Below are 25,219 nucleotides of genomic sequence, written 5' to 3'. Positions count from 1 at the left end.
CTCAGCTGGAGTGGTTTGGGGACAGATCTGAGGTTGACCAGGGCAAAGAAAACCCGCAGCCTCTGTTTCTGCTCCTGGAAGGAGCCAGGCTGCCCAGGAGGCAGTTTTCACTGGTTCAAAGGGGCAGATTTATCAAGGCAGAAAGGTCATCAGAGCTGGTTTTGCAGGTGTCTATTAGTTCTTGCGTTCATCAGAATGATCTGGATTAGATGGTGTGTAAGCATGTCACAGAGTTTCCCAGCAATACAATTAAAGAACAGATAGAGACTGTCTGTAAGGAACTGTAAATTCCTGGGTGGTGCAGGTATGAAATGCCAAGTAGATAAATGTAAAGCAATGCGTACTGGCAAAATTAGTTTTTACTTTACATGCCCTGTAAGTGATGCTGAGCTAGTTATTATCATTCGGGAATGAACTGATGGGGTTGAGTTCTGTGAGTATGTGAGCTCTGTGCTCCCAGAGGCAAAGAAAAACCTCAACAAACCCAAGCTGGAATTGAATGTTAGGGTTTGTTAGGAAAAGAAGAGAGAAGAAAACCATAGAAAAATCACAATCTTACTATATAAATACATGCTAAATAAATCTCGAATGTGCAGCTGTACCTCCGCCCCCTCTGCCGTACCTCAAAGGAAATAGTGGAATGGGAAATGGTGCAGAGAAAGTAACAACAAAAAGAAACCGGATAATAAAGATTACATCATGCGGTAAGGATAAAGATTGCAAGGACAATCAAAAGGCTTCTTCTGTGTGAGGAATTATTGAGTAGGCTAAAGCTCTTCAACCTCCAGAGGAGACAGCAGATGAGGTATTAAGGGCTTGAAATCGTGAGTGGTATGGAGAAGGTGACGTGAGCACGATTGTTTGCTGGTTTTCCACTGTGCAAACAGGTTTTAGCAATTGAAAAGTTCAGGCAGTGCATCAGAGGCTGTAATTTTTTTACAGAAGGCCTGCAGGTGCCGAAGGGTGGGTTTGCTATCCACGACAGCTTAGTCCCAGGAAGGAAAAAAATCATCAGTGGCTCTTAAGCACAAAGACACAAGCTCTGTTTCAGAAGGTCCTTAAACCTCCTGTTGTGGGAGGCTGGGGGATGATGTCAGGAACTGTCACCAGGTGCTTGTTTGTCCTGGCCTCCCAAGTCACCTGTCGAGGCTGGTGCCAGCAGCCCAGGGGCCAGGGGCCAGCTCGGGTCTGGCCTGCAAGGCTGGTCCTGGTGCTGGGGCTGTGTGGTTGAGGGAAGGAGTTCAGCTCCTGGGCTTAGCCAAGCAGAGCCCCTTCCCTATGACGTACTGGCTGTTTCCAAAAGCATCTGGAGGCACACGAGGGAGAAAGGAGAGCTGTCTGTGTGAGAATCCATGGCACAAACCGGCCAGGAGTAAATTTGTGCTGGAAATGAGAAGGTGATTCCTAACCCTCAGAAGGCAGCAAAAGTCTGCTAGAAATAGGGCTTGGCCAAGCTGGAATGCATGATGGTGGAATTCAGTGAGGATCTGAAGGTGGTACCTGCGTTCTGCATATCTGTTTAAGGTGGCAAAGTAACACAGTTTAGGGGAACGAGTTATTTAAGGTGTTCATAAGGCTTCTCACAGGGGTTGGTGTTAGAGCTGGTCCTATATAACATTTAACAGTGGCCTGGAACAAATACACAGTGTCGTGTTAGTCACGTTTGCAGCACCCCTTCTTTGAAGAGGTTTGTGAAAGTGAAGGATATAGAGGAATTTTTAAGGAAAACGAGAAATACGAGAAATAACCCCAAGGTCTTGTGGACTGTATACTGAAGAAGAAAGCTAGAAAGTGCTGGCTGGCCCTGGTACCAGGGGTCTGGGAGCCGGGGGGATCTGTACGTTAGGTAGATGTTTCCAGAGCACCTTGACAACAGGAGAGATTATGAATTTGACTGTGAAGTTTGGCGTTCTCGATCTCAAATCCATGAGTCCAATTTAAAACTGTTTTGGGTTTTTCTGGCTTGTGAACCTTGAAGAATGCATTCCATTGATATTTCCAAGGGGTGTTTCTCAGTTAAAGCAAGCTGAAGCTTTTTTCTTTAAAAAAAGAAAAAGCCGCGGGTGGGGGGTGGGGTGGGTGGGAAGTGTCTGGGTATCTTTTATAATCACAGGAGGGAGCGAGGGACCAGTGGTACCCTGAAAAGTACCAATGTTCAGAGAAGTTGTCTGTGCACGTAGAGATACCTTCTTTCACAAGGAGATGCTGTCCCCTCTTCAAAGCTGGTAAGCCTCTAGTTGGACTGTTTGTGCATTGGCAGCTCGTGAAAAATGTCTTTGAGGAAGTGTTTTCTGCACAGAGCCTTAAGCAAAAGAAAAATGTAGACCCAAGGGAGTTGTGATCAAAATCCCATCTACCTGGGGTAATAAATTGTGTGGAACAGCTGAAGGTTGTGGCTGTTGGAGAGGAGTGCTCTGTGTGAGAGAGGCTGTAAGGAGCTGTGATCTGTGGCATTAAAGCAATTAACAGCTGATGGGCTGCCTCAGACATCCTTATGCAGATATCTTTATGTGAATTCCTGCTGGGGAAGTGATGGATCCTGCCTTCATGATTTTAGAGGAGTTGTGGAGCAGACAGCTGAGATTTGACTGCAGGGCCAGTCTTTCACTGAATGGGGCAGTGGGCGTAGCGGAGCAGCCTTTGAATGTTTCCCATCCCCAGGCTTTAAACTTTAGCAAATGGCAATTGATGTCAAGAACATGGGTACCGCCAGGTCCTGAGGTATCATTTAAAGAACCACCCTAATTATCGATTTGACTTGGGAAATTGTAGGTTGGCGGGCTCGCCTCTGAGAACGTGAGATGGGCTGAAGCTGTGAAAGACTTCAAGCAGCAGCAGAGCACCTTGTGTGGAGATGTCTTGCTGATCACTGCCTTCATCTCCTACCTGGGCTACTTCACAAAGAAATACCGTCAAGACCTCCTGGATGGAATGTGGAAGCCGTACTTGCACCAGCTAAAAGTAAGCCCTGATTTCTCTGAAAAGCTGCTGTTACTGAAAATAACGTGGCTGTAAATTCTGATGTCCACAAATGAGGGGTATCCCTGTGTTCCCACTGAGATGGATTGAGGAGAAGGACATAGTCCCACTCGAGTTACTCCTCTCTGGGGAAGGTGTTGTGGTGTCCTTGCTCCGTGCTAGGGACCTGCTTCTTCCATCTACAGAGGAAAACCCTCGATGCAGCAACCCAAACGTGGAGCCTGGTGCCGATGCTGTGCTGTTATAACCAGGCACAGGGATGGCTTAAGAAGGAGAGAGAGACCATGGAGAAGGAATTGTCTGGAGCTGGCAGAGCTCACTGCCAGCCCTGTAGTAGGCTTGGAAAAACTCCAGATGGTTCCTCATGCTGAACACAAGCTCTGTTCATGCTGGCCAGGCCTCTCAGCTGGTTTTACCCATGTCTTGCTGTTTGGACCAGATGGAGACCATCATGCTTCAAACTTGTTTAATATTTCACTGATTTTTAACAGGTCCTTTCATGCATCAGTAAATGCAAGTGCTCAGTCTCCTGCAGGATTGAGCTTGTGCACATCAGTACAGTAACTGGATATGTTATAAATCCTGGTGAAACACCAAGAAGCTTTTAAATACACTCACAACGGAGCAGTGATGCCCAGGTCAAAAAGCTGAGAAAACCAGCAAGTTTCTTAGGATGAGAAAGGAAAAATTTCATTCTGCATTTCTTAATGCTTAGCCAAAAATTTATTTAAAGAAGGGAATATTGTTCTGAAAGTGACCTGACTGTTGTTAGACATTTCAAGGAAGTGTCTGTATTTCTAACAGAGAATCGAAAGCCCATTCTGCTCAGGTATCTGGCACAGATAACTTGCTGGTTGTCACACCCAGAAATGGCCTCCCATGTCAGAGAAGTGTTTCTGGAATGGCTAATGCTGTTTTGCAACACACCAGCAGGCTTACGAGGGTGTTAATTACATTCTTCCAAGCTGTTGTCTCAGTGAGCTTGTACAGGGCAGCGTGTGATCTGAGCCTGCTCGGCTGGGCTGTGGCCCTTCGGGGTGCTTAGTGCATTGCAGGCAAGAATTTTTGGGTTGCTTGCGTAATTTGTGTTCATTCACAACAGGATTGGGAAACACTTAAAACCGGATCAAAACTATCCTGTAGAACGGGAATCCACTGATAAATATGACTTAGCAGTTTTTAATTAAGCTAACTTTCCTTTCTTCAAGTATTTTCCTTGCTCATCTCTGGAATACATTGCAAATCACACTCGCTGCTTTTTATCGACACGTTAGGAAGGATTTCTCCTTTCTTCCCAGGTGCCAATCCCCATAACTCCATCCCTCGATCCTCTGACCATGCTGACAGATGATGCTGATGTCGCGGCTTGGCAGAACGAGGGTCTGCCAGCTGATCGGATGTCCACTGAAAATGCCACCATCCTCACCAACTGTGAGCGCTGGCCCCTCATGGTGGACCCCCAGCTGCAGGGTATCAAATGGATCAAAACAAAGTATGGTGAAGACCTCAGAGTGATCCGGATTGGGCAGAAGGGGTAAACATCAACCTTATCACATAATAATACCTTTTAACGGTTGTCTGCCTGTGGTATTTGGTGAACAGCGTACATTTAACTGCAGCCATCTGAGCCAATTATATTGAGGAAAACCCTCAAATGTATTTGTGCATCAGCTGCTTATTCATTAGCAAAATGATAGGGACTTCTCATTAAATAGAGGGTCTGTTTAGTGCTTGGCTCAGTTACCATAGAAACTCCTCTGAAACTGAGAAAGGAGAGAGCTGTGTGCTGGAGGCTAGGCATCCTCCATCAAGCTCGTCTTCTGTCATGTCCTGACTTGGTTTCACCCAGGAGGGCGAGTAGGGCTTCCCACGCCTTGGAAGAAGAGAGGGGGCATGGGTGTGGAAGGTGAAGCTGCCATGAGGGTCACCATACCCTGCAGACCAGGTGGGCAAACTCCGCTGCCATGTGGGCACCAGCATGGAGGCTCTCATTGCAGCACCTCAGCATTGATCTGGCCAAATCTTTTATGGGAAGGCTTTGCCACTCCTGGCTCTTATCTCTCTGGTCAGCACACAGTCTGCTCTTCTGCTATCTCAGTTTGCACCCATTTCTACCCAACAGAGAGGAGTCACAGCTGGGATGGAGCACCAGAGCTAAATCCCTGTTCGGATATGAGTGCTGAGATATTTATTTTTTTAATTTTTAATCCGGAGCAAAACATTGGCAACAGGTGAGAGTGGTCCAAGGTTGATGCTTGCAAATTCATGTAGATTTGGAGATGTCTTGGGGTTGCCCACGTTGTTTTGCTGGTGGCTCCTCTGCTTTCCTCATACAGGGTAACAAGAAGTTAATAGATTTGATCTCACGTGGGATGAAAATACAGCTCGTTTTTCATTAAAGCAAAATCCTGCTTCCTGACCAACATGGTCACCATGCCTTGCAGTTATTCAGAGCAATCTGTGGAAAAGTAAGGATCCAAGAGGTGGCACCTAAATACAGACCTCTGGGATGGAACAAGAGGAGCAGACCCTGTAGCATTCACATGCTGCCATTACAGCTTGCTGTGCAAACACAGCATCTCCTTTCCCCCCTCCCTCCCTGGCCCCACATCAGGCTGGCAGGCTCTGAGGGGAGCTCAGTGTGCTGCTGTGACACCTCAGGGCTTTGTTTAAAAGCATCGTTCAGCAAATAAGGGAGTGTTTCATCATCTGGGAAATGATGCTGCTTTATGAGGTTTAAACCCACACCCCTCTCTCCTTCAGGAAAGGATCATTTGAGCCGCTTTGGGGTCAGCTGCTGTCATTCTCTCTGTTTCTTTGTATAAAAAAATCCCTGGACTCAAGAAAAATAGGGACTGCAGATCAGGGATGGGGTTTGCATTGTGTCAGCCCCTTTAAGTTGGGCCTAAATGTTACTCTGAACTCCTGTCTGAGGTATATCTACCACCTCTTGGGGTCCCAAACTCTCTAGCTTAGATGAGAAACCTAAATTTTAGCAAGCAGGGTTAGCTGGAGTGATGCAATGCAACAGTGATGGGGTTAACAGTGCCTGGAGCATCCTCACCACCTGCCCAGGGCCCTTCTCACCTCTTTGCAGAGAGGTAAGTTATGTGAAGTGTAGAGCAGCCCTGAAGGAGAGAGCACAAGCACTTGACCTTGCCCTTCCCAACGCAGAGCATCCCTGTTTCACAGTTCGGCACTGGGCAAAGGGGTCCAGTTCCCTCGTGAGGAAAGCAGCTGTCCTTCACGCGACCCTAAACCCTGGGCAAGCCAGAGCTGAAACCTGCTCTTTGGCCTTGCTTTTACACAAGATTAACTCCACCAGCAGATTTTGGGGGAAACAAAGTATTTGCTACAAATAACTCTAAGCTGTCCCATCTTTGTTCACTGATGCCCATGCTGTTTTCTTGGCAAAGACGACAGCGTTGTTTTTGTCTGACCTTCAGAGTCCAAGACTTAATTTCTCCTTGCTAGCCAGCCAAGGCTCTGCCCATGCCACTTTGTGCATCATGTGTTGGCACCATCTTACTCCTCTTTCCCTCTCTGCTGGCATGTGCATGTAGCTGCCGTCGCAGTGTGGAGCACCCCTCCGTCCCTGTCACACCCAGCCTTGCTGTACTGGGTACCAGTGCTGTTTCCTACAGGTACCTGGACACGATGGAACGAGCCCTGGCTGCAGGAGAACTGGTTTTGATTGAAAACCTGGAGGAATCTGTGGATCCAGTTTTGGGGCCATTATTGGGACGTGAAACCATCAAGAAAGGAAGGTGAGCTTCGGGGAGGTTTAACGGCAGGTGTGAAAGGGTTGTTTGGGTGTTGTGCTTCTGTTCCTGACCTCAGGCGGTGGGTGTTCGTATGCAGCAGTGCTGACATCCTGCCCTCAGAAGCGAGGGCGTTTTAAATCAGGCAATCGCAGGTGATTCAGTCATAGGATGGCTTTGAAATAAACCCAGATTTTTTGTTTTGTTGGACAGTGTCATTGAAACCTCATGTAAAAGACAGACCTGTAATTTTCCTTTTGTATAGTGACCTTGGTGTCTGTAACTGGCTGTCCTGCCACTGAATTACTACCAAAATAGCTACTTTGAATTTTAGCAAACACGGCATACAGCTACAGGTTTAAGCATTAAGAATATATAAGTGTTTCTTAATGAGGTTAGGTTCTCCGTGGCAGCTTCTGGTCACCCTCCAGCCGAGAGGAGGGCAGCGAGAAGGGCAGCCAGGGAGTTCACTTCTTCCTCCTTTCTGTGTGCAATGTAAAATAAGCACATTTTTAGCGTGTGCTTGAATAACGGCAATAATCAAAACCTCATGCTCAGCGCCAAACTTGATTCAGGGACTCTTTTGATGTTTCGCTTGCTTTTGCAGACTGAAGTCATCTGCCTTCAGAAGGATGGATGTCACTTGGGCTTTTAAGGAGCTCCGCTGCCGAGAGGAGCCCGCGTGGGCTGACCTCTGAGCCCGTGGCCATGCCTCGCCGTGCAGCCCTGCTCTTGGCTTTGGGCAGTAAATAATAGAAAGCCTGTTAAGCTCAGCCTTTCACATTCCTTCAGCTCTTCAAGGATCATTTCTTTACTTGCCTAAAATATCCTAGGGTGATGCAAACTGCAGGGAAAGGCAAGCTGTCTGGCAAGTTTGCAGGGGAAAACAGTGTGCAAAGGGTGAATGGCTGTGGGCTCAGCTGCAGGACGGAGGGGAAGGATCATTTCAGAGGCAGTGATGGTCCCAGTGAAGGGGACTGACATTTTTCAAGGTGAAGATGAGGGTACAGCAGAGGTGGTGGGACCCTTGAGTGAAAAACTGAGTCACTGCCTTTTGGGACAATAATGTCTCTGCTCTTAAAACTCCCTGTAAGATCCCATGTTTCCTAAGAAAGGGTAAATAAGTCATAAATCAAACCAAAAGTCCGTGGGTTTCATGTTTTCCCAGACCCCACAGATAGATGCTGGTGGTCCCAGAGCGAGGTTTTTTGAAGTCAGGGCTCTCAGCAGTGTTTCTGGGCGCTGCTGTGAGCTGCGTGTGCTGTGTGATTTCTCTCTGCCTCGGTTGCACAGCTGGAAAAGCAGTCGAGGTGGCTGAGAGGACACCTTGTGAGCAGCTGTTTGACTGCAAAGTGCATTCAAACTCTGGCGATAACAGCACTGCTCCCGTAACCCTCCAACTGCATCCCTGAAAGCGTTTCCAGTTTCTCCTTTCCTCTGGCTCCCATGGGCTTTGTTAAACCTGGACTCAGAGCATGTTGATTCCTGCGGTCTCTGTTTAAATTTTAGACTTGGTGCCAGAACTGCAGAACAGGAGGAGGCTGGGCATCCCTGAGTGATGTTACCTCCCAGGAACGGCAGCCAGCCGCTCTCCTCATCTGGCTTCACTGCTTGAGCTCAGTGTGACCACAGAGCTGGCCTGATCTGAGCCAACAGAGTCGACGATTCTAGCTGTGGCTAATTAAAATCTCCACGCTGAGAGGCTTTTCCTCCATGTAACTCCAGATTTAGGTAGAATAAAGCCTCTGTAAAAACCAATGAGGGTTCATGGTTGAACTGGCTGTCCTGCTGCTGGAAGCTGTGAGCCTCCTCCAACAGGATCCAAAATTCAGAGCCAACAGTCTGGGGTTTTTCTTCTAAATCAGGAGTGACTCAGGCCTGTCTGATTTTAAATACTTTGTGCTTTAATAGTGATTTCTGTGTGAAGAGTGCAAAGTCCCACGCTGGCAGGTGCCATTGACTGATAGAACCATTTGTCTCTGGGTGAAACCTTGTGGAAGAGATGCACTCATGCCCCTTTTGCTCTGATTTCAGGTACATTAAGATTGGGGACAAGGAGTGTGACTTCAACCCTGCTTTCCGTCTCATCCTCCACACCAAGCTGGCAAACCCCCATTTCCAGCCTGAGCTGCAGGCGCAGTGCACCCTCATCAACTTCACCGTCACACGGGATGGCCTGGAGGAGCAGCTGCTGGCGGCGGTGGTCAACATGGAGAGGCCAGACTTGGAAGAGCTTAAGGTCAGTAGCTGAGAGTTTACACTGGGAACGAGCATAGATAATAATAAAAACATTAATAATAATAAAAACCCTACTATTGTAATTCCAAATAAATAGCATTTCACTTGCAAGGTTGCAGAGATCGCTGAGCTAATCGTGCAATCAGGAGATTTCCCTTGAATGACAAACATTAAGGATTTTTTTTCTTCAGCCTTCTGTTTTCTTGATATTTTTGGAACACTTAAACTGCCATTCCAAGTTTTTTCTTCAAAAATTTGGGCAAGAATCTCTCTCCTTTCCTACCTCTCTTGGAAATGGAAACTGATATTCTCATTATATCAGTTTTTTTCTGGACTTCACAGATTTAACTTTGGAGGTAGGATTAATATCGCTTAATTTTAGGCATTTATGGTATAGGATTCCCACTGTAAATATTGTGAGGCTGGTAATGACATTTTTCTGTTCTAGTTCTTCCTCCCACTTGATTGTAACAGGCCGAAATGTTCTCTCTCTCTTTTAATAACTGTGGTTTCAGTTTCAAGATAATTTTTAAAAGAGAGTCCTTTGTTCTAATGGCACATTTAACAATGTAACAAATATGGATAATACTAAATATTTACTGAGAGTGGGAATAAATTTACTGCACATGCCAGGCCAGTTTTGTCATAATCTTTTCATTTAATGAGGTTCTAAAGTACGTTAGCTGTGCAGCCTTAATGATGCATTTAGTTTTAACCAGGCTCATGTGCTAACGAGCCAAAAGATGGCATCAAAAATACATAATGAACTGATTTAATGTGTAAGCCACAGTTATCTCGCTGGGACAGTGGAAGACCCAAAGGCTTTTCGTCAGGCACCCCTCGCACACGCTCAGCACGGGGCTGCGAGTGCTGCAGCCGCTGCTTGCCTTTGCTGATCTGTGCTGGAGGCTGCTGGGGGGGCCGCAATTAGCACAGCGATGTCATTAACTGCCGTGATGGTGAGGACTGTTCCTCGTAGCCTCGGCAGCATCGCTGTTAGTGGTTGCTGTCACGATAAGAAAGACAAATTCAATATCATGTGCAGTCAACAAATCCACAATTATGCTCTTAAAATTTCATAACTCAGAATCACCAGTGCTTCCCTCCCATGCTTCAAAACAACTGGGTATTAGAAAACAGTGAAAATGATGTGAATTAGGGATTGCATCTTTTGAAGTCCCAGTGTCTTCAGGGCGTGCATGTTCTGGAAGAAGGAGGCTGAGCCTGGGACCAGGGAAATGCCTCCCAGGTGCCAGCTATGCCCCTGCTGTGGGGCTGTAGTCTCACTTCAGAAAGCACTAAGCAGGTACAAATTGGCGTGGGATGTAATTTTCCTTTCCTTTAAGACTATTTAAGACCTTTTTCTCTGTATCACTGCAGCAAGATAACACCAGGGCTCACTAACTGTCTTCGCCCTCTCATCTACTTCCCTCCTGCTACAGTCCTGCTGCCCCAGCAGGTGTCAGGGAGGAGAAAACCAGCCTGGTGTTCAAGATGTTCTGCTGGATGTGGAACGGTCAGTCAAAGTCTCTTCCCTGCTGGCATAAGAGCAAAGACTTGTATCTCCAGACACGGTGAGGAGGGCTGGCAGTGCCTGCCGGTGCACCGACCCCCACAGATGAGCATTGGCCACGGGCTCAGTACCTTCTGCCCCCGCTCTACCTACTGATGTGAAAAAAGCCACTAGGCTGTTCGATAGCTGGAGGGAGCTCCTTGAAAACAGATTTGAGTCTTTGGATTCCCCAAAGGAGAGGCCACTTCCCTAAGGGTGTTTTAATCCAGCCTCTCTTCCCTGGGACAAAAGGGTCAGGTGTTTGGTGTCTGGGGAAGGTGTAGGGCTCTGGCTTGAGGGCAGGTGGAGGTGACTCCTACAGTACTCCACAATAGTTACTGAGCTCAAAATCTTGTTAGGAGCAAAGATGGAGCACATCTTATATGAGGAGCCCAGAATTTATTGTTAATGACCTAATGAAAATTAACCAAACAGCTATTATTAATCCAATTATGATAACACTAATATTTTTCGTTTTCTCAACACAGTCTGTTTCCATAATCTTTTCCTTCATTGATTTCTCGTTACTTAGACTTTCTGTTCCTTCTTATCTTTGAAACTTTCTTTATCTGATTCACAGGTTTGCACTGCTATTACAAAGGTGTTCAGGGTCTAAGACCACATTTGCACTCTACTGTATTTTGGTGCTAGGGACAGATCAATCTGTCCAGAATAGCTACTTGCTCTGACTCTACGTTTAAGCCAGGCTAAAACAGGTTAAGGCAGGGGTGACCTGGCTGTGAGACAATCACGGCGAGGAGAAGCTGAAAGCAGTTTACACCAAGGCAAGCAAAGCCAAGTCCTGAGACCTTCCCTCTCAGGTCAGTACAAACCCTCTGGCCTTTAATTAGTCTCATTTGCAGTTTCCCTTTGCAAGGATGACAGTGGTCCGAGTGCTGGTGGTCCTGCCTGTGGTCCACATCGTCTTACCAGGGCTGGTTTCGAGTACCTCCCACCTTCACTACACTTTGCTGGTTGCACTGATATGTCTCAAATGGCATTTGCCTCAAATTCATTATCTGTTCAGTGCTGAGAACAGCCTTAGAAAGAACATTTTGGCAGCCGTGTCCCAAGCTATAGGCAGTTAAGCCATGACTTGGGGTCCTGCCTTGCTGATGCAGTAGGTAAGGTGTGTGTGAAGGTCCCTGCACGTTTAGCCTGTGATGGGCAGGGCTGAAGTGCATCTTCAGGAAAGATGATGTACTGCAGGAGTGGGCTGAAAACACAGTGTTGGTTTTTTTCAACTGGTTTGTGCTGTTAAAATAATAAAACCAGCAGAAAGGATAAGGAGAGGAAGGTGGCTACTGTGGCTGAGCTAGGAAGGGCTTGGTAGTGACTCCTGCAAAAGTGGCCTGTAGCTCTGGTGAAGTTGGTTTTGGTTTTTTTTCATGGAATGAAATTTTGAAGGCTCTCAGAGTAACCTGTTTCCCAGAAGTAGTGCTGTTATATATCAGCTGTGAAATAACAGATAATGAGCTCCACTGCAGAAATAAGAAATGATGACCTTGCTACTGCTGAAAACAATAGCATGATAAAGCTGCAACAGATGCAGACTGTTTGGGAATACAGCATTGTGCGCACTTCTAAGGGTGCGCTTCAGAAATTGTGTGGTGATTACAAGCTGTTGGAGCTAAAACCACACGTCCTCATTAATAACTCTAGGGCTTACAGTCCACGGTCTGGAATAATAGCTTGCAAAATGTCATTTTTCAAGGCATGCTATGCTTGAATGACAGGAACGCACAAAATTAGCCATGTTAGTTTTCTGTTTCAAGACTTGTAAAATATTTACCACCATGGGCAAACTCCTGTGTGTAATGCCTACAGAACAGGCCTTTAAAAACAGCCGTTTATAACTGAAATACCAATAAAAGGCATGCTTCGGTGCACATTCTGCTGAACGCTTGGGTTGATGTTAACATGGAATGAATGTGTGTGCAGCAAGTATATGAAATTTCAGGCCAAATATTGAAAGATGACTTATTAATGAAAGAGTTCATCTACTTAAAAACCTCTGACAACAGAACCAACTGGCTCCCTTGTGTGTTGTGGGATTGAAAGAGGTCGGGTCACATTTCTCATTTCTGGGGCTCTTCCAGACCCAGTAGGTAGTTGGAACGTGTGGGTATGTTTTCCAACAACTGTCTTTGGAGCATTAAATCATTTGGCTTATGACACTGAATCTGCTGTGTGCCAGTCGCCGTAGCCTTGTCTCAATTCCATGTGCACAGTGTCTGCTAATCCTTGGGGCTGGCTATTTTTGCAGGGCTGTAATATGCTCTTTTGCAAATTACTTGAATTTCTTGGTTGTGTCATTGAAATGCAGTCTGAGGATTTTAAACTGTGTTTCACACAGTAGTGTTCTACTACCAGAGCGTTCATGATTGACATAATTTACGTAGAGAATAGTCCACAGGCTTATATCTTAGCAGCATCCAAATCAGATGCACAGCTTTCCCACAGGATGTTTTCTGTGATAATGCTAAAAATAGGTGTTCACAGTAGGACCACATACTGGAATAACATAATACACCTGAAATCCAGGAAAGATGCCATTTCCTTGAGCAAACACTTAGAATAGGGCAATCACTTTTGATGGGAGAAAGCCTATTCTGGAGGATTGTTTCAGAAAGGAGCCAGATGAGTTGTTTTTTCCACCACGAACAGCATTAATGCCTGGTATTTCTGTGGAACAGAGGGGAAATGGAACAAATGGTTGGGGAGAATGGAGGGGGCATTTCACAGAAATTGGAAGTGTGTATATTTATAGGTATAATTCAGAAGGTCTGTCCTTGAGGAGGGATGGTTGTTACTGGTCCGTATCTGCTTGGCTGTCTTTGTGCTGAGTCCGCAGATCCTTTGGCAGGGGGACTTTGTCCTTGCAGGTGCAGCTTCTAGCACTGGAAGCCACTGGTCCCAGTGAGATCTAGAGGCCAGAATACAAATGGGAGCAGCAATGAAGTGAGGCTGTGACTTTGCCCTCAGCTCAGACACGCACCGTGCTCATCTCTGGACCCAAGTGACCTTGCTGAGGTTTTTGCCATCAGGTTGTAAGCCCGTGGTCCTCATTGCTGTGACTGGTGTTGGTGTGTAGAATCAAATGCAGAGGTTCACCAGGAGGGGTGAGAAGCAGCAAGGACTATCCAGGCTGACTTGAGCCCAGTAAATAAATACTTCTAACAAAGAGATGCAGGATATATGTTTGAGATGGGGCATGAAGGCCTTTTCCTCCTAATTAATTCGAAGAATTTTAATACATTTCTAGTGAAAGGGCTCGGTTCTCCTGCTATTTGCTGTGCTCTTCAGGGTTTCTCTGAGTTGATGGCTTGTTGGATATGGAGTCATCCCCAGAGCCCTGCCCATGCCCAGGAGTCACAGAGAGCAGGAGTAAGCAATATTGGACTATAGCAACTGTCAGTTAGAAGCCTGTTCCCATGTGAAGGTGGTTAATCCTTACTCTACTGCGTGTTTTGTGGCTAAAGCTTTCTGAATTTGTTATTTGCAGTCAGATCTCACAAAGCAACAGAATGGATTCAAAATCACCTTGAAAACGTTAGAGGACAACTTGCTCTGTCGGCTGTCATCAGCATCTGGGAACTTCCTGGGAGACACAGCGTTGGTGGAGAACTTGGAGATCACTAAACAGACAGCTGCAGAAATTGAAGAGAAGGTACAAAGACAGTGATAGCCTAGAAAAAAGCATGTGTGCGATGTTATCTTCAAACATTTCTGGGTGGCATGTAACTTTACTCTGCCCATCTCTGCCCCTTTTGCTAAGTAGAGAGTAGCAAGTGGTATAAATTGAAGTGCTCTCCATTCTGGGCAGCTTCAGGCCATTTAGTTCTTTGGTGCTTTTGTATGTTAAATGGCCTATTTAAGACAAAGAGAAAACGTCAGTGCCTGATGTAAAGACAATAAAATTTACACAGTGTATCAAGGCAGCTTTAAACTGCTCCAGCATAATCCTGAATACATCACACTTCCTCAATTAAGTTGGATTTTAGTACTGACAGGGGACTGGAATCTGTTGAGTTTGCGATCTTGGGTAAATCTGCAAGAACTTGCATATTTCATACCCTTCCATTTCTGAGAGTATAAATCAGCATTTGTATTAACTGTGCAGTGTCAGCATTGCCACCCACCCAGATCACCTTGCTGCCTGGCTGGGGTTAGTTAAATCCACAGTGGTTTTCCCCTGCCACTGAGGGAACCTGAGAAGTGTTTGTGGTACCAGGATTGTGATAGGATTCCTGTATGGCCATCCTCAACAGCTTCCCTCCCAGGTCCTCCCATCTTCACAGCCCACACTTGGCAGCCTCCAGCCCACTGGCCCACGTTGCCTGGGTAAGTTAACCATGTGCTGGGGCCAGGATGGAGCTGCCTTTCACTTCCCAGTGCTGTAGCCCCAGCAAGGAATGAAGTGTTCCCCGTATTAAAAATGGAAAATATTTCTGCTAGCTGTTCATGGTACAGCAGATGCATGCATGTCTTTGAGGAGGGCTTGCTTGAACCCTCAAAGGGGATGTTGAAAGGATGTTTTGACCTCACAAGCTTTGCATCTTCACCTTGAAGTGCTCCAATTTCTAAACAAGTTGTGGTGGTAAAACTGGTCACTGCCAGCTTTGTGGCAGCAGAGATGAATTTTGGAGTTTGTACCTGGTTGTTATGAGTTTGGTACCACATGGAAAGCTGCCTCAGGGCCCCATTAGAGGTGGTCTTCTCCAGTCAACCTTTACTCTGTTCTTGATCTGTCTCCCTAAAGGAAAGTGTTCAGCCAACATTTTCCTTCCTATGGAAATTCTCCCTGCTTTATTTATGGAAAGCAACTGACTTCCCCACTTCTGGCTTTGATTTTACTAGATTTATTAATTGTATGGGGGCTGGGGTAGCTAAAAGTTAGTTGTCTAGGTCTAACCTAGACTCTGGGCTCCCTTTATAGTCAGTGGAGAGACATGTTTGCTGCCATAAGGGGGACTCATTTAACGGAGACAGGCGATGCGTGGCCCATGCGGATGCTTGTTTTTGCAGCAGACGTTGAAGCTGCTCTTTGGAGCACTCTGATATTGGAGTCCATCACTGCTCATCGGGATGTACAAACAGGCTTATCCCACAGATCCCAGTGTGTTGGTTGTACACAACAGCACACAAGCTCAGTCTGTGCTTCATTGGGAAGGTCCGATGCGCCCCAGCCAGACGTGCTCACACCAGCTCAGATCACACAGAGGGAGACCCAGTGGTGTGTGTTTTGGTGCAGGCTGTGCCCTGCCCTGGTGGCTTGTACAACATGTGCTGAGCCCTTTTCTGCCACATCCCTGCTGCGTGGCTTACTGAGCTAGCTGGCTCAGCACTGCCAAGGCAGCAGGTGGCTGAGTTGCAAGTTACGACTGTACATAGCCAGAGCCTAAACTACTCCCTGGGAGGCTCGAGGGTGTCCTTTTATGCTGCTGAAGGGGAATGAAAGAATGAACAGAACTGAGACGATAATGGGGTGAAGTATCTGCCAAAAGGATTCTCACCATGTCCATCACAGCACCTACGCAGACACCGGGCCAGCAAGGTAGGGATGTGTTAAACGCTGGTGAGGAAAGGCAGCAAATAGCCTTATAAATTAGCAGTTCTCAGCCTTGGGGGAAGCTGCCTCAGGAGCAGCACCAAGTCTGTGCAGCCCTGTGTTATTAATGACCTGCACAGGAGGGGGGCAATTAGCAGGAGAAACTCATTGATGAGAAACCCAATTCCAGTGACTAAAGAGCAGGGACCCTAGTGAGAAGCCTGGAGGGGGCTCAGGAAAAGAGAGAACTGGGCAGCAGGGTGGTAAATGCAGTTCAACGGAGAATGTGCCGTAGGAAGGGGAATGCTGGGGGTGGGTGTCTCAAGCCCGGCTGCACCGTGGGTCGGAGGGTGGGGGCTGCTCCCTGCAGCGGTCGCATGGGGGTTGCCTGCTGCTTGGTCTTTGTGGCAGATGCCAACCCTCCCCTGGGCTGCAGACCCAATTCATCAAAATGCTTTCACGGTAATTTTGTTCTGTGTTTTCCTCCCAGGTCCAGGAGTCCAAGGTGACAGAAACCAAGCTCAATGAGGCCAGAGAGCACTACCGACCTGCCGCCGCACGGGCCTCTCTGCTGTACTTCACCATGAACGACCTCCACGCCATCCACCCCATGTACCAGTTCTCTCTGAAGGTGCTGTCCCCAGGGGCTGTGGAAGGTGGTGCCGCTGCTTCTTTCCCTAACTGAGGTTCAGAGCCATCATCCTGAGCCTCTTGGGGATGTTTGAGCTCCCAAACACAAAAGACCATCTAACCTAAACCATTCTGCTGATTTGGTTATATGGAAAAGTTTCCCATAATATATTCCTTTGTGCATCTGCTTAAGATACATTACTCTTAACTTGTGTTTTAATGGTGTTTAGCACTCATTGGGGAAGATTTTTGTCCAGAATTCACTGCAAATGCTGAGTCAGGCATGGTCTTCACTGCTGCGGTGGAAGGAGCAGTGTTTCAGCAGCACCTGCCACGATGACCCCGTGAGGGGTGGCCAGATGGAAAGGTCCCTGCGTTGAGCTGAGTGTGGGCCGGGGTCCCTGCTTGGCTCTGGATTTGCCAGCCAGCCCACCGCAGGTGGTTGGGTGGGATCGGGTTAGACGGGCTTACGTTAGCTTTGCTTTCTTTTGCTTGGCTCCTTCCTAAGCAGTTGAAGTCTCATGTAAAGACACAGTCTGACATGCAGGTGCTGCCCAAGGCACGGGGGAAGTCTTGGTCCCTGCGTGGTTTCTAAGGACCTACCTGCTGCAGTAAGTCTGGGAGCGCAGACCATGCCTTGGCAGGGCGCTCCCAGCAGGTCTGGCCAGTAGAAACCCACGGGCCTTTCGGGTATTTATCAGAGTTCTGGTTTTAATAAATGGATAGACCTTTTTTTATCACAGGAGAAAGATTATTTTTTTTTTTTTTTGGGGGGGGGGCGAGGGGGTGGAGGGTTAAATGAGATGGCATCCTAGTCTAGAACTTCTTCCAAACAATTTCTTAACTTGACAAGTGACCTGGAAAAAGTAATTGAGAAGAGAATACAACATTTTGAGCCTCATCCACAAATAAGTTTTTCTTTTTGGTATCTGCGACTCGTATGTTGAAGTAATTTTGCCCAGAAAACGTACGGAATATCTTTTGTGCAAGGGTGCCCTCTGAAAGATTCATTCCTTACACATACATAATAGATACAGGAGTTTCTGAGGTTTCACCTTTAATCTTCATCTTCTGTTTTTTGTTTGTTTTATGTTTTCCAGTTAACATTAGTAATGTGTATAAATACACAGAAAATTATTGGGTGAAATGTTTTTATCTAATAAATTCTGATGGCAGATCATAAAACATTGTGTAAAGATGCACAGAGATGATTTTAAAATACTTAACACACAGCTAGAAGCCCATTATAAATTAGAGCAAACAAGATTTATATGCTACTCTGCAGCGTGTTTTAACACAATTTAAAGAAATGTTAAGAGGGAAAATGCATTCTGCAATTATTTAATAATGCAGTAGGTATCAGTGTTACTTTAATTTGTTGAGGCATTGCTTTTCCTTTGCAGAACCCTAAAAATAATGCTGCCAACACAGTCGTGCCTCATCCAGTTAGTGCTATTAATTTGTGTTGGCCTGGTTATTTCCTATTAGCTGGGTCCCAGTATACAGAGCCTTTGCATTGCTAATCAAGACTTAGGCATTTTTTTTTCTTTTTCTTTTTGCAGTTGCATTTGATAATTTGCTAATGGGTTTTCTTTGGGCAGCCTTGGAAGTGTTTTGTCTTCTCTCATTTAGACCAGAAATGTTACAAGAATCCTTAGTAGCCTTATATATGAGCACCATTCTTGATACATTCACCTATCCCCAAGGAGACTTTACTGACTGATTAAGATGAAGTCCTACCTGCCCTTCTCAGCTTGTCCTTTGCTGAATCCAGGCAGTGAAATACTTATGGGACTTTTCCTTGTATTTGGGGGAGTTGCTTTTTTCTAAGTTGAAATATATGGCAAATGGGAAGTATACTTTCCTCTGGGAATGCCACTATCTTTTGGTTTAACATTTGCAGAGAAAGTGGACTGTGTAATCCCCACATGAGAACACATTTGGCCAGAGACATGTTTCTTATATGCACTGTGTCTTAATGCAGTCTCTGCGCTACTTTGTCAAGCCCGGGAGAGCGCAGTGTCACAGGGAATGTCATCACTGCCTGCCTGCATGCTCCTGAAAAAGCAGCTAAAGAAAAGGTACAGGGTCTGGTCTCCAGATGTGTTCCCCTGTCTCCTGGAGCTGGTGGGCCACACTGCTGGGCAGGTGGGGATGCTCTGAGGATGCTTTGAGGATGCTTTGGACATGCTTTGTCTGTGACCTTAGAGACACAGTATCTGAATTGGCTTCATTTAATTGCAACAATTCAGGTGATACCCAGGAGCGTGCAAAGAGCATCTAGAAATACCAGTGTCCTGTGTCTCCCCACCTAGGCATTCAGAATCGTGTTCCAGAAAGCTGTTGAGAGGGCAGCCCCGGCCGAAAGCCTGGCGGTGCGTGTGCTGAACCTCATCGACAGCATTACCTTCTCTGTCTTCCAGTACACAGCCCGGGGGCTGTTCGAGTGTGATAAATTGACCTACACCGCTCAAGTTACCTTCCAGGTAAACACCACCATTCCATGCCATTTGCATGCAATGATTTATGTTACGGGCAAAGATATTGGCACGCAGGGAAAGCTCGAACTGTCACAGCTGTGGCCTTCAGCATCAGAGCAGCAAATACAAAGGCTGGGGAACTGATTTTCCTCTCTGCCTCTCTTGCTGATAACAGTCACAGATGCTGTGTTTGATTTGCATTATGCTGACAAATGGTTGGTTGAGAGAGTAATACCTGCTTGCAGAACCGAAGAAAAAGGATAAAGCAAGCTGGTCTTGAAGGCTTATTGCTTTTACCGAAAAGAAATGCTTGCTACGTAACTGCTGGGTTTTGTCTGGTGTGTTAGTATAATTTTCAGTCTGTGATCTGAGGAAGGAGACCTTTGTATATCCCTGTGCTGAAATGCAGTTCAATCAACAAACAGTGCTTGGCATGATGTTGCGAAGTTGTTAATAAGTTTGTGCAGTGAATGACCATGAAAATGCCCTGACATGTAGAATACAGATACGAACCAAGTTTGAACGGCTGGAACACTGTGCAGGTCTAGTTAACCTTGATCCAGTGACTGCCATGATTTTTTTAATTCTACGTAACAAAACAGTATGTCTAAAAGGGAAAGTAAGTATATATATATATATATATGCACACCTATATCTACATATGTAAAATATGCACTCTAACAATATATTCTGTTAGTAAAATGCGCGTAAAAAGTCAGCTCATATTTTTCAACATCGGCTTTAATTCTGACCCAAAGATTACCTGCATTTTCTAATATAGATCTCTGAATAAAGTATTTAAGTAGCACATGTTGTTCTCCTAACTACACTAAGCACTAAAAATACTTAATGGGTCACTTTAAGCTGTCTGGAAAACCAGCATCTGCAGTTTTGGTGTGTGGAGGCAGCTGAGTGACGAGGCGCAGTGTAATGCCATGTAAAGAAGCAGTTGGCTCTTGAACTGGGTGCCTCGTTGCCACCGTTGGTGGCAGAGATGCCAGGCACACTTCAGATGCCATTGCTAGGAGGCAATCGTGAGATACAGTCTAGGATCTGTGACAAGTAAATGACACATTCACCACTCCAGCACCGTTCTTTTTCCACCCACAATTGGTGTTCATGGTTTTGGAGTTTATCTCTGAGATTTCAGAAGTCTGGCAGTGCACTTGGAGCAGTGGCTCCAGCTGGGCTCATGAGCACGCATGGCTTTCCAGAATTACCTCGAACATTGCTTTGGTGGCCTTACTCCAGGTATTCCCAAAAGCCGCCGTTGGTGGTAAAAACATTGGTAGGAGCTGAATGGCCCAGGTGCTCTCCAGTGTTTGAGACCTCAGGGACCTGCTTATTCTCTTGATGCATGTACCAGAACGGGGTTTTTTGTTTGTTTGTTTTTGTTTTGTTAGTTTGTTTTTCAAAATGCTGTCAGTATGTTTTAACTTAATTTCTAAATTGAACAAGACAATGAGAGAGGGATAAGACCTTGGCAGCATGCCCTAGGGATGCATGCTCTGGTTCCTCTCAAGACAGTTCTCTGTTCTCTGGCTGCAGACACCAAGCACTGGGACCTGCAGCACACCCTGCAGCCTGAGTCTCTGCTGGCAGGGACTTCTCACTGTGCTCTCTATGAACCTGGATCACAGCCCTTGCTACAGAGTTTTCCCAAATTTTGGTCCTCTTGTGTTGCCAATCTCCATACTCGTTCCTGGTCTTCTTTTAGGGAGACCCAAAGCACTTTCATGGTATGTTTCATCACCCCCCTCCAACATGTGGCACTAACTACTTTTTAGCCACACATTTGGCAGCTACATGAGTTGAATAATTAATCTGCTAGAGTATATTGCTGCTCTGTATCCTGGCTACTCAAGGATATCTTGCTTGTTTGGAATCGCAGATACTTCTGATGAATAAAGAAATCAACGCAGTAGAACTGGATTTCCTACTGAGGTACCCAGCACAGACTGGAGTCACGAGCCCTGTGGAGTTCCTGTCTAATCACTCTTGGGGAGGAATCAAGGTATCTGCTTCACTTGAACTGTGTGCCCTCAGCATCCCTTATCTCTAAACACCTTTCAGCAGCCTTCAGGTTGGTTGTTATAGCATTTGGTGAACAAAGTTCAGACCATACATGAGAAGTAGCACAAAAATGCCCCAGAAGTGTAGAGTTCGGTAGGTACAAAGTAGGACAAGAATGTTGGGGCCAGTTATATTTAATATCTTTATTGATGACCTGGACAAGGGGATTGAGTGCACCCTCAGTCAGTTTGCAGATGAGACCAAGCTGGAGGGGAGTGTTGATCTGCCAGGGGGCAGGAGGCTCTGCAGGGGGGTCTGGGCAGCCTGGACTGATGGGCCAAGGCCAATTGTAGGTGGTTCAACACGGCTCCATGCCAGGTCCTGCCCGTGGGTCACAGCAGCCCCAGCAGCGCTGCAGGCTGGGGCAGGGGGCTGGGAAGCTGCCCAGAGGGAAAGGGCCTGGGGGGGCTGGCTGACGGCTGGCTGGGCATGAGCCCCCAGTGAGCCCAGGTGGCCAAGGTGGCCAACAGCATCCTGGCTTGTGTCTGAGACAGCGTGGCCAGCAGGACCAGGGCAGTGACCATCCCCCTGTGCTCAGCACTGGTGGGGCTGCACCTCGAACCTCGGGTTCAGCTCTGGGCCCCTCACTCCAAGAGGGACGCAGAGGGGCTGGAGCATGTCCAGGGACGGGCAGGGGGCTGGGGAAGGGGCTGGGGCACTGTCTGATGGGGGGCAGCGGGGGGAGCTGGGGGTGTTCAGCCTGGAGAGATGATGGCTCAGGGAGGACCTGGTCACTCTCTACAGCTGCCTGACAGGGGCTGTAGGCAGGGTGTGTGTGTGTGTGGGGTCTCTTCGCCCAGGTAAAAAGTGACAGGACAAGAGGAAACAGCCTCCAGTTGCACCAGAGCGGGTTTAGACTGGGTATTAGGAAAAATGTCTTCACTAAAAAGGTGGTCAGGCACTGGAACAGGCTGCCCAGGGAGGTGGTGTAGTCATCATCCCTGGAGGTATTAAAAAAATGCATAGATGTGGTGCTTAGGGACATGGTTTAGTGGTGGACATGGCAGTCCTGGATTAATGGTTGAACTTGATGACCTTAAAGGTCTTTTCCAGCCTAATGAGTCTATGATTCTATACAAGACCGACTTTGTGGGCTCTTCTTGACTGTACCCCTAATGATCTGTGTGTCCCCAAGAAAGTGAATGTTCCCTCTGAGCTTTAGGCTTCTCTGTGAGACAGGAATAAGAATATCCTCTGGGTTTTGTGGTTTGTAGATTGTAAAGGACATGGAGATCTTTGCTGTGTTTGGGAGGTGGTGGGAATTTAAGGTAGATAGACCCATGTGCAGAGATGTGCTGGGGACAGGGGAGTGACAGCTGCCAGTAGTTCTGCAGAAAAATACTGTCATGGCCATGAGAAGGTCTAACAGCTAACATGTATTTAGACTGAAAGGTGAGGAAGAGATGTGAGTTATCCCATCTTTGCTCCCATTTGTCAACAAAAGTGAATTGTGCTAGATTTGGACCTGAATCAGCAGTGTCTGATTTGTTTTTTTGGAAGGGGTCAAAATGTTCTTCAAGTTAGGCATGCTCAATCACACCTTGCTGGAACTGAGATTGTATCTTTTGTTTTATTGTAGCTTCTGATCAATCTCAGGCACCTGCTGTGATTTAAGAATCGGTTTTATTTCTAGCATTCTGCCTGTGTGGGACATTTCTCTGCTGCTGTATAGTAGGGAGTGAAGATATCCTGGTTTCATTGGGGTATTTCTCAAATTTTCATCTGGGACATGGGGTTTTCCCTTTCTCTCCCTTCCACTGTGCTGCACAGGGAATGTATCTGGTTCCTGGAGGGCAACCAGACGAAATATCTTAATCCAAGCTCAAGACATCTCTGATACTCTTTTCTGGTTTGTGTTGTTTTGTGGGACTTCCCAGACGTTTGCAGGAGCTCCAGCTTGTGGTGCCACATGCCTTCTGGGCAAGCACACACTAGGCATGGGGCAAATGCTGTCTTTTAAGGTAACACGGAGACAGAGCTCTGAGCTGCAGACTGCAGTTCAGAACTCGGATGAAGCTGATGTTTCTCACCCAGGCCACCCATAGTGACTTCAGTAGCATGGAACAATTCATGACAGACCTGTCTGCCCTGAGCAGGAGTTGCCATCTCCATCTCTTCACTGGCAGCGAGGACAGGGCCTCTGCCTCGTTCTGCGCACACATGCTCTCGCTCATGTTGAAAATGTCACAATCACATTTTCAGCCGTAAACCAAGCTTCAAAGGACTCACTAAACCAGCCTTGTTCATCCTCTGAAAGGTGTACATCCATAATAATGGATGTATGAAAAAAAATTTCTACAACCTTTCTTTAATCATCTGCTGTTTGGCAGTGGTGTTTTGCTGTTCAGACAGCAGCAGCTTTATTTTTGTTTCTCCTTTGAAGACAAATTAAATGGATGCATAGGGTCAACACACGCAATTAGGGGAAATCAGCCATCAACCCACGAAATATGGGCTTTGCAACAGCATATTTTGTTGTTGGGCTGTGCAGTCTGTATAGATGGTAGATGTACATACATGTTATTGCTTGAAATCTCAGGCTTTCCCAGCTCTGCTCTGTCCCTGCCAACGTTCAGCATGGGGATATACAGGGTGAACGGTGCAGTTCAGTTCCACTGGAGTCCTTTTTGATTGGTGTTCTTCACTGCTTGGGAACATCCTACACTGCAGAACTTCTTTCTACTTCAGTCTTCTAAGCTTCCTCTGGAAGGTGAACTTCCTTCCACCATAGGTTTCAGAGGTTTTGGGCTCTGATTCTCATTTTGGAGATCCTTTTATGCATCTTAGGAAACACATTACTCTTGTAATGCCCAAGGATGCCTTTGCTAGTCCTGCCTGCAGATGGTGCATTTTCCAGGTAGATACCATCTGAGTTTGCAGGGCTTTCTTTGTGAGAGCATCCCTTCTGTTCTGGCTGTTTCCATCCAATGTGGGCGAAACGACCTTTCATGTTCCGTGCGTGCTGCACCATGATTGCTGCAGCTGCCTCACTGCTGTGATGAAGTCGGTACAGTTGCTGGCTCATGGTCACAAACACCAGAAGGAACACCAACTCCCAGTCATTCGTTCCTCAGACTTTAATCTTGCATCACTCTTTGACATGTGCAGGAGAACAGGTATTTCTGTGCGTAGCATCAGGGTACGTAGCAGATGCTCTCCGAACCTGCCCCGAGACCTGCAGTAAGGAACTCAAACATCAGAGCTCAAACGCGGTCAGGGGCATCGCTGAACAAAGGCTTCACCCCTTCCAGCAGCATCGGCCACGTGCCCCAGCTTCATCCCCGCAGCAGCCTGCGCGCTCTCAGCCCTGGTCCATCCCCAACTGCTGCAGTGTCAGGTACTTATCACGTAGTTGGCGTGTGCATGGTGTAGCTGGAGACCTGTCCCAAGGTAGGCAGGAACTGAGAGCGCAGTGTCACCTGAAGTGGCCTGACAATAACCGATTCTCTTTGAGCTGAGCCCTTCCCACTCAGCAGCTTCTTCCCCACTGAGTCTCTTGGGGGTTGTGGTTGAGATGGAAATTATGTGATGCCAAGAAACGCTGCTCTGCATCTCCACTTTTGCCGAGCTGTGGGTTAGCAGGGTGTAAATATGTCCGAGTGTGCTGCACACGTCGGGTGTTTCCAGCCTCAGGTGCATCTGCCGTCCCCACGAGCTGCACGTCTGAGAGCTGCAGTCACCGGTCAATAATCTGTGCTAATTTGATGTATTTCAGGAATTTCAGATAGTGGATTCTATATTATCAGATACTGAATACTCTTCAGATTGTCTTTTGTGATGATTGTAATATAGATTTTGCTATAAATAATACAGCTCATGTCAACTTTATTAGTGTTTATTGTCTATTAACGAGTGTTGGTTTATTAGCCTTGGAGTTTTTGGCAACTCAAGTTACTTGAGGCATGGTTTTAGTACAATCACATTTTGTCACAGACTGCTATAATTAGGTTAATTA

At 46.7% G+C, this 25,219-nt stretch overlaps 1 protein-coding gene across 2 annotated transcripts in view; it reads left to right on the top strand.

The window, feature by feature from the left end:
• DNAH9 (dynein axonemal heavy chain 9) overlaps positions 1 to 25,219 on the top strand; it is a 209,062-nt gene that overhangs the window by 110,515 nt on the left and 73,328 nt on the right. For both annotated transcript variants that reach the window (XR_013929074.1, XM_080393177.1), the window contains 8 exons: positions 2,773 to 2,961; positions 4,278 to 4,513; positions 6,624 to 6,746; positions 8,775 to 8,979; positions 14,036 to 14,200; positions 16,572 to 16,712; positions 19,027 to 19,197; positions 21,083 to 21,205. Coding sequence is in view for 1 of the 2 variants with exons in the window: in XM_080393177.1 (XP_080249303.1) it covers positions 2,773 to 2,961; positions 4,278 to 4,513; positions 6,624 to 6,746; positions 8,775 to 8,979; positions 14,036 to 14,200; positions 16,572 to 16,712; positions 19,027 to 19,197; positions 21,083 to 21,205 (1,353 nt within the window). In the remaining variant the exon portion in view is untranslated. The remainder of the gene's footprint in view (positions 1 to 2,772; positions 2,962 to 4,277; positions 4,514 to 6,623; positions 6,747 to 8,774; positions 8,980 to 14,035; positions 14,201 to 16,571; positions 16,713 to 19,026; positions 19,198 to 21,082; positions 21,206 to 25,219) is intronic.

Source organism: Falco punctatus (genome assembly GCF_963210335.1).
Source record: "Falco punctatus genome assembly, chromosome: 1".
Taxonomy (NCBI): domain Eukaryota; kingdom Metazoa; phylum Chordata; class Aves; order Falconiformes; family Falconidae; genus Falco; species Falco punctatus.
Note: the sequence above shows the minus strand (reverse complement) of the source record. Positions and strands in the feature narration are given on the sequence as shown.